The sequence below is a fragment of the Caretta caretta genome, chromosome 5 (genome assembly GCF_965140235.1).
Source record: "Caretta caretta isolate rCarCar2 chromosome 5, rCarCar1.hap1, whole genome shotgun sequence".
Taxonomy (NCBI): Eukaryota; Metazoa; Chordata; order Testudines; family Cheloniidae; genus Caretta; species Caretta caretta.
In genome coordinates this window covers 61172807-61193769 of record NC_134210.1, presented here as the reverse complement: position 1 = coordinate 61193769, position 20963 = coordinate 61172807, and the positions used below count along the sequence as shown (strand labels likewise).

Sequence of the window (20963 nt, the reverse complement as noted above, 5' to 3'; positions counted from 1 at the left end):
AATCGTTTAATCATTAATCCAATCACCCTTACTGTTCAAAATTTATGCCCAATTTCTGATTGAAGCCAGACAAATTCTAGTTTCCAGTCATAGATTCTTTTATGCGTTTCTCCACTAAATTAGAGACTTTTAGACCCAATATTTTCTCCCTATGAAGGTACTTATACACTATCATCAAATCAACTCTTTTTTTTTTTTGGATAAACTGAACAGACTGAGATCTTTAAGTCTCTCACTGTCAGGAATTTTTCCCAGCCCTCAAAAGTTTTTGTGATATTCTTTTGTTCCCTTTCCAAACTATCAATATCATTTTTTAAAAACAGGGATGTGAGAACTGGAGGCAATTTTACAGTATAGGTGTCACCAATGCCACATCAAGAGGTAAAAATCACCTCCCCTACTTATACATCCATATTAGCCCTTTTTGTCACAATATCACACTGGAAGTTCATGCTGAGTTGCATGTCTATTATGACCCCTACATTCTTTTCAGAGTCACTGCTTTTCAAGATAGAATCCCCTGTTCTGTAGATCTGGCCACATTCCTTGTTATTTGATCACTATTTGAATTTGACATTAGCTCTGAAGGAGTAATAAACTAGGGCTCAGTCCTGCAAGGTGCTGAGCACTCCAGCACCAATCCTGCTGTAACAAAGTGGTCTGCCCTGTTTAAGAGGTACTGGGGACTGTGGCCAGCCAAATTCTGTTCCAGGAGCTCTGGAGCAGATGCTGAGGAAGAGTAAGTGGTCTTGGGGTAATAGTTAAGAGCCTAGGGAAACCCAGGTAACTGTATCTTTAAGAGACTGGGACCTCGTGGTTTGGGTGGGGCAAGGCTCCCCTTCCTTTCAGCCAACCAGGACAACATCTGGGGAAAGAAAGTAGTAAATAAGGTGTCTTCCCTCATCAGAGAAAGAGATTCAGAGAGCAAGAAGGTTCCTGCAGGAGTCTGTGAGACACATGGTGAGAAAGGACTACAGTGGTGTGACCTGGCCTCCACGCTGTGGAGGGAGGCAGGAAGACTGAACCCCAGCAGAGATGCATGGAGGAAGAACTATTATGAAGGTTTTGTTTTTAGTTCTGTTTCTTGAAAGACTGTTGCCAGCTGAGGTGGAACCAGTGCAGAGCAATTTAAAGAGAGAGGGAGAAGCACAACACAAGCCCTGGAAGGAAAGTTGTATATTCCCTTAGCCAAAAGGGAAGGGTTTGGGTCTGCAGGGTCACTGGAAACTATGTGGAAAGAGTTAATATGTTAGACTCCAGAAGGGGATTCTTGTTTTAGATACTTCTGGTGGTGGAAAGTTACTGGACATTGAAGGTGGGGTGCCTACAGGGCCATGCCCTGCCATGAAGGGGTGTTCTGGAGATACCATCCCCGCTACTTCAGCAAAGCACTCAAATGTGTGCTTAACTTTAAGCATGAGAGAAGTCTTATTGGCTTATGTGCTTTTCATCAAGCACGTGTTTATGAACTTTGCTGATTTGCCACAGTGCCAAGTAATAGAGGAAACTGAGTTCATAATGACCATCCCATAGGAAGCTTTAATGCAAAATTCTGAAAACCATAGTATGACTTCAGACCACAGTGCAAAATAAGATTAGTGTAAGTGTACAGCTGTCACAATGTCAAGTTCAAGCCAAATGATTTCAGTTCAAGTGTGCGGAGATGGCATTACAATGTCAAAATGAAACCAAGTAATTTTAGTGATACACTGTTTTAAGAAGGATAAGATTCAGCCAAAAACAAGATGATAAAATGAAGGTCACTTGCCTGTAAGTGGAGTTCTTTAATGTGACTTCTGCACATGCACACTCCTGGGATGCACGGACAGAACCTTTTAGTAGCTCTTATGCCCTTCCCTCACCACTCACTGTTCCTGAATGTTCTAAGGCTGAGGCTATAGAAGGGAGTGCTGTGCTCCAGCAATCTCCGTTCCTTCTATGACCTCCTCACATCCCCTCTTCCTCCGAGTCTTCACTTCATTTGTGGAAGGAGGGTGGAAAATGTAAATATGCAGCAGTATTCTCAAAGAACGCCAGTTCCAACAGTTCAGAAACATTGATCTAACTTAACTAGACTGATTGGATAACTAGATAGCTAAGGTGGTACTGAGACCAATCCGTTCCAATAAAGCCAGGTCCGAAAGATCCAGTGAGTTTCCTGATCAATCTGCTGTCACAGTTAGAAGTAACAGAAGCCCCTGAAGTACAGCACCCCCTTTTATAGCCTTGCCATCAAAATGTTCAGCGACAGAGAGGGGAGATGCCGGAGGGGGGCAAGGGTGCTCCAACAGGCACTGCTATTCTGAAAGAATGAATATGAATAGGCTACTAAAAAAGAATTCTCCTTTGCAAGGCCTTTAAACTGAGTCTGTTCCCTACACCGGTCCTCTATTTATTTGTGATCTAACAGACAAAATCTAAGTATAGGTTTCAGAGTAGCAGTCATGTTAGTCTGTATCTGCAAAAAGAAAAGGAAGACTTGTGGCACCTTGTTAGTCTCTAAGGTGCCAAAAGTCTAAATATGTCACAGTTTATAACCACTTAGATACTTGAAAGTTCTCTTAATAAAATCTCTCTCTGTAGCATGCTGGTTTATCATTGTAAGGTTGCATATAAATACCACATTAGATTCCTAGCATGGAAATATTCTGCATCCTTTCTTCCTTACATATCATCTTCCTCTAAGCCTCATGCTGTGGCCACAATTTTCCCTGGCCTAAAAGGACTGGATAACTAACTCCTCCTTGGGACAAATAAGGCAGATCCTAATTGGACTACAGAATCAATCCAAGTCAGCATGGAACACTCCCTGCAGGAGTCCAGGCTGTATCCAGCTACAACAAAATTAAAGGGGAGTTCTACCATTGGCCTCAATGGGAGCAAGATTCAAATGTACCATGTTCACTTCTTTTCTAGAAAACATTCCTAGGCCAAAGTTACAGAGCAGAAACTGAGAGCAGACTAAGGCCTACTCTATAATTAAAATGTATGTCAAAAGAGCTGTGGTACTCAGAGGTGTGAAAAATCCACACCCCTAAGCACTGTAGCCATACTGACTTAACCCCCAAATGCTTCCGCCAGCCTAAGTACTGTTGTTTAAGGAGGTGATACTCCTACAATAATGGAAAAATCCCTTCTTTTGCTGTAGGCTGTGTCTATGCTACCATGTTATACCAACATATTATATAGTTCCTGTAGCGCAGACACGGCCCCAGGTCTTTCACATAGTATTGTGGAACATTTATCACTTTTTTTTCCCTAAAACTGTACTAAAGACTTAGCTTTGCAAAGTGCTAAGTGAAAAGCAAGACACGAAGTTGTGAAACTACAAATTTTGAGTCCCTTTTCAGTTTCATAACTGCTACAATATTACTAGGCACTGGTCCAAATTAACACAGGCAAGCTGCCTTTGCTTTAATAAGTTTCTGAATCTTTACAAATTATGCTAAAATGTTATATGATCTGGACGAAAATGCAGGGTAAGATATGAGTTCATGCATGGGGGTGGGGATGGTAAATTACTAAACTGATGTTTGAAGCGTGAAGGTACAGTTTTAATGCAGTTAAGTAGACATTGTCAGACTTGAAAAAAATCCACTTCCATTTGATATTTTTGTACTTAGATACTAGAAAAACAATTACAGGGGAAAAAAGAGTTTTCATTTGGCATTTTATGAATAGCTAGTTTCACTGTTTTGTCAGTTGCATCGCTTTCATGAACTGCTCAAAGTGTATACCTGTAGCTCTAACAGTATGTTTACAAGTAACAGCAGTGAATAAGCAGCAACTGAAGAGATAGTAGGCAGGTGTGTGCACAGAGAAAGAGGGTGCTTGGTGGTGCTGCTACCAGGCCCAACCAAAAGCAGAACAGAAAAGCTGGCTATACACAATCTTCTCAAGGACACTTAAAAAAACCCCAAAAGTTAGCACATGCTATTTAAAAGGTGATCAGAATTTAAAAAAAAAAACAAAAACAAAAACACACTAGTGCATTTTAAAAAATTAAGTTGACAGCATCCCTTCCACTTTTGTTTATTGATTAGAACATACTGCAACTTTGACAATCCACTATTAATGAAGCATTAATTTCATTTAAGAATATTTATTTTACTTACCTCAAAAAGATAATCCCCTATGTATTGCACAGGATAATATGGAGCCTCAAAGAGATGTTTCTCTCTCTCTATGCTGACACTTTTATTATCAGTGAATACATGAGTAACAGCTCTCACTTCCTTTTGTGGTGGATATATAATTGCCTTTCCAGCTTCTAGAACTCTTAAATAAATAAATAATAATAATAATAATAGTTTAAAATATGTATTTACTGTAAATTTGTTTTAAAAGTATTTTTTAATGTTCACAAGCTACAATGCACCCAAAATTAACAGAAAATGGGCAGGTATGAAGTCACACTTCCTTCCTTAGCAGGCTAACTGAGCACTTCAGAGCCCTGAGATAAGTACGTAACCCAACTAGATAGAACTGTCTTCTCAGTTTAGAAGAGAATACTAATTTTCTTCATCTTTTAGGAAGGTTCTACAAGTGCATTTTTATAAAGATCAAAGTTAGTATTACAGTAACTATGGTTTATTGCAATACAGCTCAAGAGAATTAGTGGATCTTTATCTAAATAAAGAGGGATTTACTGAAAATGGGGAATTGTTTTCCTTAACTGTAAATTGGAACTTTCATAAGATATACCTACACTGCAGGAATGACTCCACAGCAGTACAGTTAGTCACACCTAATGTAATACCCAGACAGCTCAGTTAATGTTTCTGGCCTGCTACCTGTAATTGTTTCCCCATACACAACTTCAAAAAGGTATACTGCTGCAATTTATACTTCTAAGAAAAGATCACCTACTTTTATCTCTCTCTCTCTCACACACAAGCTAAGTTAGTCATAATTGGAGAAAAGCAGAAGAGAACAAACAAACAAACAGTAGTGTTATGTACAGCTGATAGAGAGAGAAAAATCAATCCTTTTTAAAAGTTACTGGCACCTGTCGGACACTTGACTGAAAGCTATGTTTTCAGAAAGAAAAATATCTGCCTTGCAGTGCTTTTATGCATAAGTAAAGGGATGCCCAGATTGTTGTATGGTAATGTCTTGGGAAAAAATACAGATTCCCCGATGCACACAACTCCCAGTTCATTTGTCTTGCTGATGTAGTTGCTATTAAAGGTTATTTTCATTCTTAACAAATAGGGATTTGCAGAACCAGGTTAAGATTCCAGCGAGAGAACAGAATGTCTTTCAGAAATGCTGCAGGATGTATGTACCCAGACACTGAGGATGAGGGAAGAAAACTTGTCTCATTTTGTAAAGAGCACCTTAGTTGGCAAGCTAAAAGGAGGGGTAGTCAGCTGTGTCTCGCTGGGACAGCAACAAAGAAAGAGGAAGTGGAACAATGATAACTTGTAGTGGAATGCTAAAGCCACAGGTCAGGAATAGTGGTTGTTTACTTTCCCTGACAAGAAGGAAATTGGCTTGTATATATCCTCTGCCATTAAAGCAATACTTAACACATTTTGCTTGAGAAGGGCACAGGACAGCTCAGTTTCCCCCTGCCAAGAAAGAAGAAACCATATACAACTTAATAAACTAGATGTTAATGGTTCTCTCTAACCCAATGCATTTCCTTGCCTTCCTTACAATTTCTGTAATTTTGGATGGATCATTCCAAGTATGTTTTCAGAAGATGTTGTACCTGCTTGGTCTCTCCCTCCATCCAGAGAGGGAACAACAAAGAGAACAAAAAACAAATCCTCCCCACCCACAGATTTGAAAGTATCTGCTTTTCTCATTGGTCCTTCCGGTCAGGTGCCAACTAGGTTATTGAACTATTTAACCCCTTCCAGGTAAGGCACTTCAGTACACCTGCCAAGGAGGGATTTTATGCTACTCTTTCCTTTATATTTATGACAGCATCTCAGAACTCAGGTTTCAGAGGAACAGCCGTGTTAGTCTGTATTCGCAAAAAGAAAAGGAGTACTTGTGGCACCTTAGAGACTAACCAATTTATTTGAGCATGAGCTTTCGTAGTGAGCTGTAGCTCACGAAAGCTCATGCTCAAATAAATTGGTTAGTCTCTAAGGTGCCACAAGTACTCCTTTTCTTTTTGCATCTCAGAACTAGGTCTTAAAATATTAAAGAAGACCAGGTTTGTTTTAAAACAGAAAGTGGGATAGAAGTGGCTAGAGATCCCAAAAGGCCAACGGAGCACTTTTAAACTCATTTTTTCCTTCAGTCCCTTCTCCTCCCATCCACTCCTTTATCATCTCTGTCCCCTTCCTTTTGAATCTTCCCTATTTACCATGATGCAAGTAAGTTTTTGTGTTTTTTCAGTTCTGAGGCTGCAGCAGTGTACCACTGGGGAGCTGCTGCATGACTGTGACACAAAAAAGGCCCAAGTCAGTCAGAATGTGGCTTTACAATATGTCGAACCATACTTACCATATTATTTCACTCTTACCTATGAGACAGTCTTGTTTTCCTCTAGGATTGCCACTCTCATATAATAAAAGACAAGTTGCCATCCCAGAGAAAAGGGGGGTAGTTTCACAATAGACTAAGATCACCACAGATCTAACTGTATTCCTTGCCCTTTTATCACACATCCCGCCTCTCCAAGTTCAACATGAGCATTTAGGCATTATAGTTTTGGGGGAGGAGGGGTCCAAAAATAGTGAGGGGAAAAACGTGGAACTAGACCAAGATGCCCTTATTTTAAAAATAATAATAATGGAACAGTTAGTAATGGAACAGTTTAATGGTATTTTCATATCTAAACATTTATCAAAGTTAACAAAATGCTAGATACATAGTAGACTGTAACATACAACTCAAAGAAAGCTTCATTACACAAATGAAATATGATTCTGGACATTTCATTTCAGTACCACAGAAAAATAAAAGAATGCATGAACTCTGAGCATATGAGCTAAGAACAAATCAGGGTCGGGGCAGAGGAAGTCTTCCTAGGCTATTAATTTAAAATATGCATAAAACCATAAATGCTATAGTTAACAATGTGGTAATAGTACTAAGTAAAAAGAAACTAAACTGGAAGAGAAAAACCAACAATTTTTACTGTTCCAACTATTATAAATATGTGGAACAGTATGCCATGCAGACTAAAGCACTGGGAGTTGTTGCGGACCAAATTAATTGGGATGGGAGAGGGAGAACAACAATGTAATTCAGCTATATCAACTACTTTATCATTCATTATTTCAACTTTAAGTAGTATCATCCTACCTTGTGATAGAATCCCTTCGTTTATCACCTTCTTTCACAAGGAGGATAACTTTCCATCTGTGGAAGGCCCCTAAAGCACCAGAGCATGTTAGTTCTTCGCGCCATCTTTTAGGTGCAGATTGCATTTGAGGTGAATAATGGGAGCCTTTTTCAATTTTATATCCCCATTCGTAAGTTGTTTCATCAAGCCATCTGCCACTTTCAACACTATTAATTATGTAGTCCTTAGTTAGTATCCACTTTCCTAGAAAGCAAATTAACTGTTAGCCACAAAAGATTTTTTTGTACAGACAAATGGCAAATGAAGATCAAATATAAAATTAACTTCAAGCTCTCTCATTCAAATACCACAGTACATCTTTAAGTAACATTTCGAACAATTTTTCTTTCTACTCCAAAAGTTCTCCTTTCCTAATATTTTAACATCAGAATTGCGCAAAGTCACTGGACATGGTAGTTTTGCTTTCTTCTAATGACATAGTATCCTCAAGCTCTTCCAGAATAAAATAATCCCAGACAAAAGAACAATCATGATATTAATTTGCCTCTCTAGATTTTGCTCCTGTGTCTTTTGTCTCAGTATCAACTTAGCCTTAGTATTCGTATATGATGTTTTACAATACACTGTAAAAATAGATTTCCTGACTGTGAACATTCTGTGAACTCAGAGAAAATGCAACAACTCTGTAAAATCACCTTTATGAATAATCTGTTTGGATGTACAAATAAAGGCATCCCATGCTAGTTTCTTATTTGAAGCCATAAATACCGGTACCACCAGCTAACAAAACTGTCTAAATTTCTGCATACTAAAAGCACAGCATAGTTCATCCCTAAACTCTGAAAGTCTAGACATTTCTAATTGTGTAAGTTTAGTGGATACCAATATTAGGGGGAAACAATTTTAGACTAGTACTCCTTTCCACATCCTTTCCCCTCCGTTGGCCTCACCTCCTCTTTCTCTTTCTGTATGTAAAGATCCTCCCTCTTTTCTAAATGTCTGTCTTTTCAGGTTCAGATCAGGAGTTGTGGTCCTCTTGTATTGAAACACTGCTTACTGCATACATTAAGTGAAACTGTGTGATCCTAATCAATTTCTCAGAACAGCAGGGTTACTGGTAAAATGCATCAGTGCAAGAGCACAGATGGTACTTCTAAAGGAGATAGCACTGGGTGTGGACAGCTAATAGAAAGACACAAAGGTGCTCTGTACATAACCTATAGCTTAATAAACCCTTTGTCACCAATTCCTACTCAATAGGTTCCACGTAATTAAAAATCCATCCACATTGGTATGCTTGCTGGAACTCTCAGGGTGAGGACAAATACTGAAGGGGATTAGAATCTACTGAATCTAACCACACTCTCACTACAGTTTTACCAAGAAAAGGTGGTGGACATGCATGTCTCCCTCCCCGCCCGCAACACCAAAAAAACCCCAAAACTGTGCCTAAGGGCAATATTCAGCAATATTGGACATTACTAGGGAATGATTATGGGTAAAACTAAAAAGGTGGGAATCATACTTAGTGTTCTTTGGAAGATATATTGTGTCAATGTGAACTAGTGGTGGTAACAAGACCAAAATGCAGTTTTGCATCACTTTATCCTTTATGGATAGGGCCCTACCAAATTCATAGCCATGAAAAACACATCACGGACCGTGAAATCTGGTGTCCCACCATGAAATCTGGTCTTTTGTGTGCTTTTACCCTATACAATAGGGATTTAATGGGGGAGACCAGCTTTTCTCAAATTGGGGGTCCTGACCCAAAAGAGAGTTGCAGGGGGCTGCAAGGTTATTTTAGGGGGGTTGTGGTATTGCCACCCTTCTGCGCTGCCTTCAGAGTTGGGTGGCCAGAGAGCAGAGCTTTTGGCCCGGTGCTCAGTTCTGAAGGCAGTGCCCCACCAGCAGAAGCAAGGATGGCAATATTATACCATGCCACCTTTACTTCTGTGTTGCCTTAGCTTCCATCCAGGACAATCACATGATCCATTGTCTACAGCCAAGCCCTAAGATACAACAGCATTTGCTCCAATCCCTCGGACAGAGGCAAAGAGCTACAAGATCTTTATCAAGAATTATTAACTACAGTACCCACCGGGGGAAGTGAGGAAACAGACAGAGTGTGACGGATACCCAGACATCACCTACTACAGGACAGGCCCAACAAGGAAAACAACAGAACACCACTGGCCACCACGTACAGCCCCAAACTAAAAACCTCTCCAGCACATCAGCGATCTTCAACCTATCCTGGAAAACGATCCCTCACTCTCTCAGACGTTGGGAGGCAGTCCAGTCCTCGATTACAGACAGCCCCCAAACCTGAAGCAAATATTCACCACAGAAACACTATCCAGGAACCAATCCCTGTAACAAACCCTGTTGCCTACCCTGTTCCCACATCTACTCTTGGGACACCATCAGGAGACCCAACCACATCAGCCACACTATTAGGGGCTCATTCACCTGCACATCTAATAATGTGATATATGCCATCATGTACCAGCAATGCCCCTCTGCCATGTACATTGGCCAAACCAGACAGTCTCTATGTAAAAGAATAAATGGACACAAATCAGACATCAGGAATGGTAACATACAAAAGCCAGTAGGAGAACCCTTCAATCTCCCCGAACATTTAATCACAGATTTAAAAGTAGCCATCCTTTAACAAAAAACTTCAAAAACAGACTTCAAAGAGAAACTGCAATGCTACAATTCATTTGCAAACTTAACACCATTAATTTGACTTGAATAGGGACTGGGAGTGGCTGGCTCACTACAAAAGCAATTTTCCCTCTCTTGGTATTGACACCTCCTGATGAATTATTGGGAGTGGACATCCACCCTGACTGAATTGGCCTTGTCAACACTGGTTCTCCACTTGTAAAGTAACTCCCTTCTCTTCATGTGCCACTATATTTATGCCTGCATCTGTAATGGTCACTCCATGCATCTGAAGTAGCGGATTTTTTTTACCCACGAAAGCTTATGCCCAAATAAACCTGTTAGTCTCTAAAGGTGCCACTGGACGCCTCACTGTTTTTGTGGATACAGACTAATATAGCTACCCTTCTGATATTTTCACCTTGTCTCTTCCTGCCGTTTTGGTGGTTTAGTTGTCCTTTTTGGGGGGGGGGGCGGGGGGGGCGGGGGGTGTCCTTACCTACAGAAGCCTCATGGAGAGGTATGATGTGCAAGAGATCTTCCTGAAATATCCCTGACAGAGTTCCCTTTATGCTGGGATGGACAATAATTTTCGCAGGGGGGGCCACTCCACGTATTTTGATAAGTTGTCATGGGCTGCATATTTCTACTATATTAATGGAGGAGATGCTCCAGGCTGGTGCAGAGCGTTGGTGTGCAGGAGAGGGTGAGGGGTGTGGGCTCTGGGAGGGAGCTTTGGTGCAGGAGGGGGTTCTGACCTGGGGCAGGGGGTTGGGGTGTGGGAGGGGGTGCAAGGTGCAGGCTGCACCGTGGGACTTTTAGCAGCCCGGAATCAGAGATCGCAAGGGGGCAGAAGAGGCCAGATGGAAATGTTAGTCATGGCAGGCCGGACAGAAATGTTAGACAGGCCAGATCCAGCGCATGTGCCGTGTTTTGCCCACCCCTGCTTTACACTATTACCTCAGGGGGAAGAATCTGAGGGGAGCCACACAGAGATTAAAGAGAGGGAGTGGCTCCCCCTCTTCTGCTAAAAGCAGGGAAAGCTCCTTCTCCATTCCCTGGCTTATGCAAGGAGCACTTCCTTGCAGCTGCTCCTGCTCAATTGGTTGGTGAGAGCTGCTCACCCTGTTTTCAATGTATTTTAACCACCCAGGGTGTGGAGATGGGAAAGGATGAGGATTTCCAGCATTAAGAGACTTATCAAGACCCTGTGCTCACAGAGAGGGAGCCATCTGCATGGATGCACTACAGCCAATCCCTAATAGTCTAAAATCATGAGTCACATGTCAAGAAAGATGAATTAAAATCTGGGATTTGTTTTCATTTCCCATCAAGTTTTTAATCTTTAGATGGAAGCCACCTGTACCCTAAGTCTGATTATTTTCATGCTCAAAATCTAATGTGACAAGCACATGTGAAATGTGAGTATCCCTGCTAGCTTCTGAGAGAGAACTTAAAAAACATTCCTAAGCCCTAGAGTGGAGTAGCTGCCATCCTTTCCCTGTCCATCCCCATACTTTATTGCTATCATTACTCGGGAGGGAAATTCTGTGTCACTGCGCATGCGCAGAATTCATGACCCCCGCAGATTTCTTTGCTTCCCCGCAGAAAAATGACTTCTGAAGGCTGGGAAGTCATGTGTGAGAGACAGACAGATACTCTGTCCCTCTTGCTTACTATTGTGGCGCCCTCAGCATGGACGGGCAGGGCTTTGGGGTGTTTCTGGGGAAGTAGGCGTGAGGCAGGCTCTGTCCCCTCAGGCAGAGCAGAATGTAACAGCCTGCCTTCTTAGTTAATTGTTCCCAGTGTTCTTAGTGAATTCCCAAGGAGTATAAAAAAGTGTTAAAATTTTAAGGCTCCTTTACATTGCCAGAGTGGTGTAAAGGATCTTGATCGTAAAGGACAGTGTGGCTGTATAAATGCTTATGGTGCTTTACTGATTAGAACTGGTTTATATTTTTGGACTGAATTTTTTTTTTTTTAATCAAAATGTGCTCCATGAACTGTTTGCTACTGACCTTTCTGGAGATCGTTAGTAGCCAATATAAATTGCGAGTTTGAGTCCCCAGCCCTCACTTGTACTTCAGTTGCCTATGATGTAACACTGAGCGTATGGCTGCATATTTTTGTTGACTAAAGGGTCAATACTAGCTCCATTACTATTAGACAGAAGGGGGTTGGGGATTTCCTCCAATGCTCCCCACTCCCATTCTTCATCCATTGTATTGTAGTTTAAACAAATTACCAGAATTATTGAAACCAGCAGGATTATACTGCATTATTTTAACAAATAAAATTTGCAGAATTTTAAAATATTGTGTGCAGAATTTTTAATTTTTTGGTGCAGAATTCCACCAGGAGCACTATCCTGCTTCTTTGCTTTCTACATCTCTCTCCTTACACAACCCAGTTTTTCCTCCCCACTTCATATTCCACAGTGTCTACCCCCTCGTTGCCCCCATTATTCCCTCCTTGCCCTTTACAAGATCCACCATTACTATTTTCCCTCTCTGCTTCCTCCGCACTCTCTTAGCCTCTTCCTGATCTCCACACTACCTTATCCTAACTAGGGAAGATGGCCGCCCCTGAATTGAGCACCACAAACAATGAGTTGGCAGCCTTCTTTACTCAGGGCAACCACACTTCCACATGAAAAAAAGTGTAGGGAAATCGCAACCACCTTTACTGAAGGAAACTTGGCTTTAGCCCTATTAAAGGCAATGAGAGGAGGATATTTTAAATAAGGTAAAGCTCAGGGGCAGCTGTAGAAAAGACCCTTTTCTCCCCAGTTTTACCTGTCCTGTTTGTACCCATTTCCCTATCGGAACGGCTGCTCAGAGCTCTTCTCATATTGTCCAAGTTCTCAGACAGCATCAGCTAGACGCTCTCATGCTGTCGCACAGCAACACAGGACTGCTGATGTGTCTGGGCCACCCCTCAAGCATGGGAAAACTGCCCTTTCCCCACAGCGTAGCTCATTTATAGTAATTTTCCTGGCATCCATGAGAAAAATATTTGGGGATAGGGAATAATAATTGGTTAGAAATCCCTCAGGAAACCTCAAAGACTTGATCAGCATTGCATCTTTGAGACTTTGAATGTCCTAGCGGAACATTCATTCCCATGACTTCTGTCAATTAAGGACAAAAATGGAAAATACTGCCAGGATTCCTATGAAGTGTGGTAAAACTTTTTCCTAGCATAAACCCTATTTTAATAGAAAGGTTGTCTTATGGACCACTTCTCTCCTCTTCACAACAACATAAAAATGCCATGGCATCTACAATAGTTGCATATTAGGAAAACATTTATTTTACGTCAGGTAGAAGTGAGGAACTAGCATTACATGACAGCCAACTCTCTCTAGAACAGCAAATGTTTCAGATTATCACTGGTCTTCAGAATGAAAGCCACTGCTGTAAAGCCTGATGATGTAAAAGATGTTTCTTATGCCACGCTAGAAGACTTATCAAGCACTTCATTTCAACATCATATTGTATTTTAGGAAATACAAACACAAGAACTGGTCATTAGACAACTAGATTTGAATTGGTACTGGGGCCACACACCTTATTGTAAGAGAAATCAGATAATAGTGCGTGTCCATTAGAATTTGCTTCAACACATGGACTATTTTTAATGCTACCTGGTTCTGCCACAGGAATTGCCATAAATGTACATTTTGATATCTGTCTGGCAACAATGCAACCTTAGATCATGTTCTAGTTCAGAAACCTGATTAAACTCATCCTGGATGTAAGTATATTTAGAAGTGCTGATCTAGCTCCAGAATCTGATCGACTACTAATAGTAACAATGATGTTCCACTGAACCAAGTTTCAGAGACTGGTACCTACTGCATCAAAATGCTTCAGTGCTGATAAGCTTCATGACAAAACGATTGATAAGAATTATGCAGTAGCAACTTCCAATAAATATTCTATATTGGATGACTAGTGGTCTACTACAGAGGAATAGTGGACCTCATTTTGGGATTTTATTTCAGAGACTGCTAGAGAATGACTAGGACTAAGGAGCATTAAAAAGCAGTGTTGGATTACAGATGATACCAAATTATGGGAAAGAAAAAAAAAAAAGATGCAGTGTAGAATGGATGTACTGGAAGATCAGAAGAGAGTTAGCGAAGAGACCTTTGGTCTGCCCCAATATGGCCATTCTTATGTAAGAGAAGAGGAAATGCACAACAGAAGAAAAGAAATAACTTGAATGAGCAGTTAGAAGGGCCTGTTGGACTGACCCTAATCAATGGTGGAAAAATATAATGCAGAGCACTGAGAGACCCTTCAAGACATGACCAGGAATGCATCTTTGAGATTCTGAATGTCCTAACTGGCCGTCCATTCCCGTGACTTCTGCGAATTAAGGACAAAAATTGAAAATATTGCCAGGATATTGATGCACAATATAACAGTTGGTGTGGACATTTTTGTTAAATAATCAACAGCTCCCCTCCAAGATGTACACTAAAACTTAATCCAGAAATGAACCTTGCAAAAAACAGGCTGTGACATTAAAGGAAGTGATATTTGCAGTCACACAATTATGAAATTAAAGCATCTGACCTCAACAAAATTTCCGGAGAACTGCTAAAAAAGATTGGAGGTTTGGATTTAGTTCACTGGCTTCATAATCTCTTTAAAAGTTAGGGAAACTGGTAACATTCCAGAAGACTGGAAAAGGGGCTGCATCATCCCTTACTTTAAAAAGGGAGAGGCTCAAACTTGAGCAAATTATAGGGGAATAACCCTGCTGTCTGTCCCAGGGAAGATGTTTATGATCATACTACTGAACAGATTGAAATATTGTTTCAACCCTAATATGACAAACAACCAATATGGCCTCTGTACAGGTTAATCTACAATCCATTACTCCTGGGGGAATTCTGTGCCACAGCACAATGCAGAATTTTGCAGAAATTAACATGTGTGTGCAGAATTTCTGCCCTCCCTAGAAATGGGCTGCTGTGCTGCTAGCTGCCACTAGGGGCCACTGGACCCAGCAGAGCCCAGCTCACACAGAAAACACTGCTGGGAGGAAGGAGAGAGAGCTAGAGGGTTCCTGGCAGCTGCAGTTCCCAGCATGCCCTGAGGGAAGAAGAGGACAGCACGCAGTAAATTCTGTGCAAGCCTGGGACTGAGCATCAGTATCTTTCTCACTCTGGATCCCTGGGTTGGGAGTGGGGGAGGGGGCGGGGCAGAGAAACAGGAACTGGCTTGTCATAGGGTTTTCTTTAACTCCCTACTCCTCAGGGAATTTGTGGGGGTGTCTGTATTGTTACAGGCATACTTGCTGACAGGTATTTTGAAATAAATTACTAAAATAATTGAAACTGGCGTGACTATGTAGAGTTATTTTGACAAATAAAAAGTGCAAAATTTTGCAGAATTTTAAAATATTGTGCACAGAATTTTTAATTTTTGGTGCGGAATGCCCCAAGGAATAAATCCATGCTATATTTGCCTTGTGGAATGTCACTGAAAAATGACTGGAGCAGCAAAAGAAAGTTAACATTGTGTTTACAGAGATTTTTGCAGCCACTTTTTGAATCAGTACATCGATCAGATGATGCACCCTGGGTACTGCTATGTCAGTATAGGATGTCTGACAACGTAGCATGCTTATTGGAGGAACTCTACCATGGTACATTTAGTTGTGTGAGGGTCAGTGATTGTATTAGAATGGTTTTCAGTAGAATCAGGAGTATTCCAGGAATGCGTGTTCTCTCTCCCCCATATTATCTTGTGTTTTAATAAACTGATAACGAAGCTGATGGAGGCCGAGTAGAAGGGGTGAAATTTGAGGATCTTGAATATGTGGATGATATTGCCTTATTTGAAGACGCTACTGACCAACTACAGCTAATGCAGAAACTATGGGACTTAAGATCATTGGTGATAAATAGAAGTACCTATAAAATGGAAACAAATGACCAGCTGATACTGCAGGTAGATGGTAATGACGTCTAATGCGTGAAGAGTTCTCTATCTGGGTAATTGGTTGACGGCAAGATGTTCTATAACTGAAGTAGTCACATGTTGAATCGGTCTTGTCAATGGTATTCAGTGTCTTCAACGGCCTCTGTTTAGGTGGCAGGATATTTATTGTTTAATGTGGTGGTGATTACAACCCTGTTATACGGAGCAGAAACATGGCCGTTGAACAGCTGAGGAGAGGAAACTAAACAGTTTTCAATATTAAAAGTTACAGCATATTCTTAACATCCACTGATTTGATTTTGTCACAAACGAGGAGATAGATGATCCCAGCAGATGCAGTCTGTCATCAGTGAAGAACAAGAAGAGTGCAGCTGTGGGGTCACGTAGAACCTCTCTCATGTAGAAGGTATGCATCTACAGAAGGTTTACAGAGCTGAGTGGAAAGGAAGCGGAGCACAAGGTCTGCCTCAAATGAGTTTGGAAGATGCAGTTTTGAAGGATTTAGGAAGCCTGAATTCTCCCATACTGACTCTTGAGGAAGGAAGATGACTTGTAAGGGATGGTTTGAGATGGAAGTCCATTGTATGCAACATCATAACCACATGAATCTACTTCATTAAATATAGGTAAAGGACTTTTCATATTAGACAATGTTAAGCATACGCATACACGCTCACACTTTGAATCTGGCCAATAGTTTCTTGGGTTTTCTTGACTACTGAAAATGTACTTTAATAGGAATTTTCTTTTTCACTGACCCACTTTCTCTTTTGTTTGATCCTACCTTGAAAAAAGTAATCCTTTTTACCAAAACAGTTGGTTTAAGTGCCTGCACCTTTGGAGGAGATAATACCGTCTAGACAGGAGACAGAAAATCATGACTCTGAATCTTGACTCAGACACCAGTTATCTCTCTATGCCTTCAAGCAAATCACTTAACCTCTCTCACTAAAGCCCCAATCCTGCAAGGGATTCCAGCACAAATAGAACCTTGTCTGCTTCTGCAGACATGGAACTTGCTGCAGGATCAGGACCTAAATTCTATAGCCCTGACTTCAATAAGGCTCTGCATGGGGTACCAGAGTCTATCCACATATAGCCAATTGTCATTAGATGCTAGAATTTTCAAAGGTGTCTATCACTGGCATTTAAATGCCAATACAACTGAACAATTTTACAATCATCAGTAAATACTGATTTAGCATATCTGTGTATATAAGCCTGTTAGCCTTATACCAGTCTTCAAATTCAAGCTGTGCCAGACTGACAATATCCTGTAATATTCTAAACAAACCTTACAGAATTAAGATTAACTTTATATGAATTAAATCTGATCAAATTAAGGTTAATACCTTTGAGGTACACTGTATTAAAAAACAACTGTGCATGTGTTATTGTGGCATTGTATGTACCTTCTCTAGTGAGGGCAGGGGGATGTGCTTCCTTCTGTTATCATCTCTTTGAAGCCACCCCCTTGCAGAGCTATGTGTATGTACTAATTCTGACAGGATTCTCCAGGGACCAACAGAAAAAGAGGATTTTTGGATAAATAGCCTGGTTTTAATCTGGCTATGGGCCTTCTTGAACCACCAAATGGACAAGAACCCTGGTCCATGGAGGGCCCCAGTCCTTAAGGTAGGGTTGGAAGCACTGGGACTACTGAGGTCTCATAAGACTAAGGCAGTGGGTCTCAACCTATTTACCATCGTGGGCAGTATATGCAGCTCTGTGTTGATGTGGGCCGTATCCACACAATATATATATATACACTACATGTATGGCCCTGAGGATGTCACCTGGGCCACAGATGTGAGCTGATTAGACCACAGGTTGAGAACCACTGGACTAAGAACTTGTTCTGAGCTGCAGCTGTGATGAACTAGTAACCACAAGGAATCCCTTTAGGTAGTGAAGGCGGTTGAAGGACTGCTCCTGCCAGAATCCATGTTAGGATTGAGATGTCTGGTAAGCTTATTACCATACATGTAAGGTTTTTCTTGTTTGTTTTCAGTACACTATCTGTAAAGTTTTTTACCTTTATTCTAAACTAGGCTTGCATAGAAAGAACTCTGGGGTACTTACAACTGTAGCAATTACACGTTAACCATCTCTGAAGAGAAACAAATAGGTATTCCTTGGACAACCTGTCTGTGCTGGAACAACAAGGCAGGGAACTGTGTAGCTTGGAGATACCCTTCTCAGAAGGGAGAGAGATGGGAGGACTCCACCCAAGAAAGGTGACAGACTGGGGAACTGGCAGCCTGAGAACGGTGTCCTTGCTGGACCACTGAAGAGAAACATGAGTGTAGTTGCCTTGAACTATGACTCCAGCATACATGCATGCTTTAGTCTCTCCCATCTCAAAAAAAACCCCAAACACAATATCCTTAACCCCACTTGCCTATAACTACTTCCCCATCTATCTATAAACTCATTGAATGCTCTTATCTGCAATTGCCTTCTGGAGTGCCTCTCCTCCAGTTCTGTCCTAGACCTTTTCCAATCTGGCTTCTGCCCCTTATATTTCACTGAAATGGTTCTTACCAAATCTCTAATGCCCTCTTTCTAGCTAAAGTTCAGAACCAGTACTCCATCCTCGTCCTCCTTGACTTGTCAGCTACCTTTGACACAGTCTTGAAATCTTGTCCTTGCTTGGCTTCCGTGACTCTCTTCTCTCCTGGTTCTCTAATCGCTCCTTCAACATGTCCTCGGGAGGATCCTCATCCACCCTGTAACTTTATGTGGGGGCTCCATCCTTGGTTCTGTTCTGTTCTCCATCTGCACTTTATCTCTGGGTAATCTCATTCACAAACACAAATTCAACCACTATCTTTATGCTGAAAACTCACAAATCTGCCTCTCAACTCCAGACCTGTCCCATTCTGTCCAAACTAAAACCATGACCTGCCTCCTGGAGATGATCTTGTGGATATCTAGCTGCCCGCTCAAGCTAAACATGGCTAAAATAAAGCTTCTAATCTCCCTTTCCCCCTACTTTCTTTCTCAATCATTGTAGATAACTCTACCACCCTTCCTGTCATTCAGGCCTGTAACATGGGTGTCATCTTCGACTCCAACCTTTCTCTAGGTTTCATATCCAGGTTACATCTAAATCTTACCAATTTGTTATGCATAGTATCTCTATATGGCCCATCTATCCACACAGTCAAAACTCTCCTTCAAGCTCTTATCACTCATGTCTCAGTTACTGGAACACCCTACTCTCTAGCCTTAACAAATGCAATCATGTCCTGCTCATATCCATTTAAAATGCGGATACTAAGATTTTCCTAGCCCATCACTTCACCCATGTCGTTCCTCTCTTTGAATCCCTTCACTGGCTTCCCTTCTCTATTGAATCAAACATAAGCTGCCTGTATTCTCTTTAACGGCCCCTCATGGCCTATCCCCACCCTATTTTCTCTCATTCACTATTGACATGTTAACTCTCACCTCCAATCATTCCATGATGCCAGGTTCCACTGCCTGTTTGTCCATGTTTTCTCCCATGCTGCCCCATATAATTGGGAGCTACCCTCTTTAAATATTCGCAAACCTACCTCATTATTTACCTTAAAATCTTTCCCCAAAATTCTCCGTTGCAGTGAGGCCTATGAAAAACTTAAGTTAGGCTGCTAATGTGCAAAGTCCACTGCCTACCATGATGACCTGTACCTCTCATTGTTTACTTGAACTCTCCCATCTGTTTGTCTTATCTATGCTTAGATCATAATCCCCTTGGGGTACAGACCATCTTTTTGTTGTGTGTTTGTACAGTACCTAGTATAATGTGGTCCTCCTGGTTTAGAGTAGGGCCCCTAAACACTATGGTAATACAAATAATTATTAGTAATACATATGCTTCAGCATATATATGACACAAGTATGATTAAAAGAAAAGAGGATGATAATACTCAAAATGGTTACCATACCAATATATTGCCATTGCAAAACTTATGTCCATAACAACAGCCTGTAAACACCACAAAGCCCCTCCAGAAAGCCCTACATCAAAAACATCTTACAATATAGAGGTCTCATCTTGAAAACCTTTAAATATTTGAGTAACGGTTTTCAGATTCAGGCCATAAGTATGAAAAAAAAACAAAGGAGTAAAATTGGGGTCTAGAGCCAATAAAAAAGGCAGAGGTAAGGGTTTTTCTTTTGGCCATAAGGGGTTGCTGTGCAGGCAGAAGTTTGCAGTCTGTGAGCGAATGTTAGTGTGAAGTTTAGCGTCAGAATTGTATGCTACCAATAGCAAGTATTCCAATACTTTTTATTCTCTCTAATAAAAAACTTGTGACTTCTCAATCTTAACTGTTACCTTAACCAACAATTATCTTTTTGTGGGATAACAGACTTACTGATTTCAGTCAAACAAAGGGAAGAGATAAGCTGAGAGGAAGCAAATCCAAGCTTGAGCAAAAGTCTTGTTTATCAGCAAAGATAAGAACAATTATGAAACAAGGTTAATAATCTTATTTGTTCATTAACTGATACAGTTAAAGAGGATACCACAATTTGTTACTCACCTGCTGCACAAGCTGCTAAGAACTTTTCACTCTTGGAAAGCTGTTTTGCTATAAGATGTGTGCAATTTCTGTATTGCTAACAAAAACAAACAAACAAAAAAGTGTAATTGAAAATGGTTGTTTAGTTTTTTAACTACTAGCACAGACTTATAGTTTTAGCTTATAGCACAGACCATCATCCAGCCTATTTATCTGTAGACTTCCATCTTATCTGCTGCTTCCTTTTGCTCCTTCTGTGAATTTAACGAAAGAAACAACGAAGGTAGATGCTTACCTCAGTATCAATAAAAACACAGTCCAGTGTAAGTAGTAATTCAACTATAGCCTCCTTTTCTTGTTTCTTAAATCCAGTTAGTTGGATTCTCCGTTTCTGGACAGCAGTCGCCATCTGTAAAATGTTGTGGGGTTTTTTTGGGCGGGGGGGGGGAGGAAAATATATGCATAAATTGTTTGTACAATTTGTATTCGAACTTTCTATTCCTTCCACATTTTTGGATAAAATTAAAAACTTAATATAGCTCTATAAGCAAATGA

At 40.8% G+C, this 20963-nt stretch overlaps 1 protein-coding gene across 4 annotated transcripts in view; it reads right to left on the bottom strand.

Annotated features, from left to right (window-relative positions):
• SLF1 (SMC5/6 complex localization factor 1) overlaps window positions 1–20963 on the bottom strand; it is a 77229-nt gene that overhangs the window by 55420 nt on the left and 846 nt on the right. For all 4 annotated transcript variants that reach the window (XM_048849286.2, XM_048849288.2, XM_075128577.1 and 1 more), the window contains exons 2-5: window positions 20704–20817; window positions 20430–20505; window positions 7267–7510; window positions 4116–4278 (exon numbers count right to left, since the gene is read on the bottom strand). In XM_048849286.2, the coding sequence (XP_048705243.1) occupies window positions 4116–4278; window positions 7267–7510; window positions 20430–20505; window positions 20704–20817 (597 nt within the window). The remainder of the gene's footprint in view (window positions 1–4115; window positions 4279–7266; window positions 7511–20429; window positions 20506–20703; window positions 20818–20963) is intronic.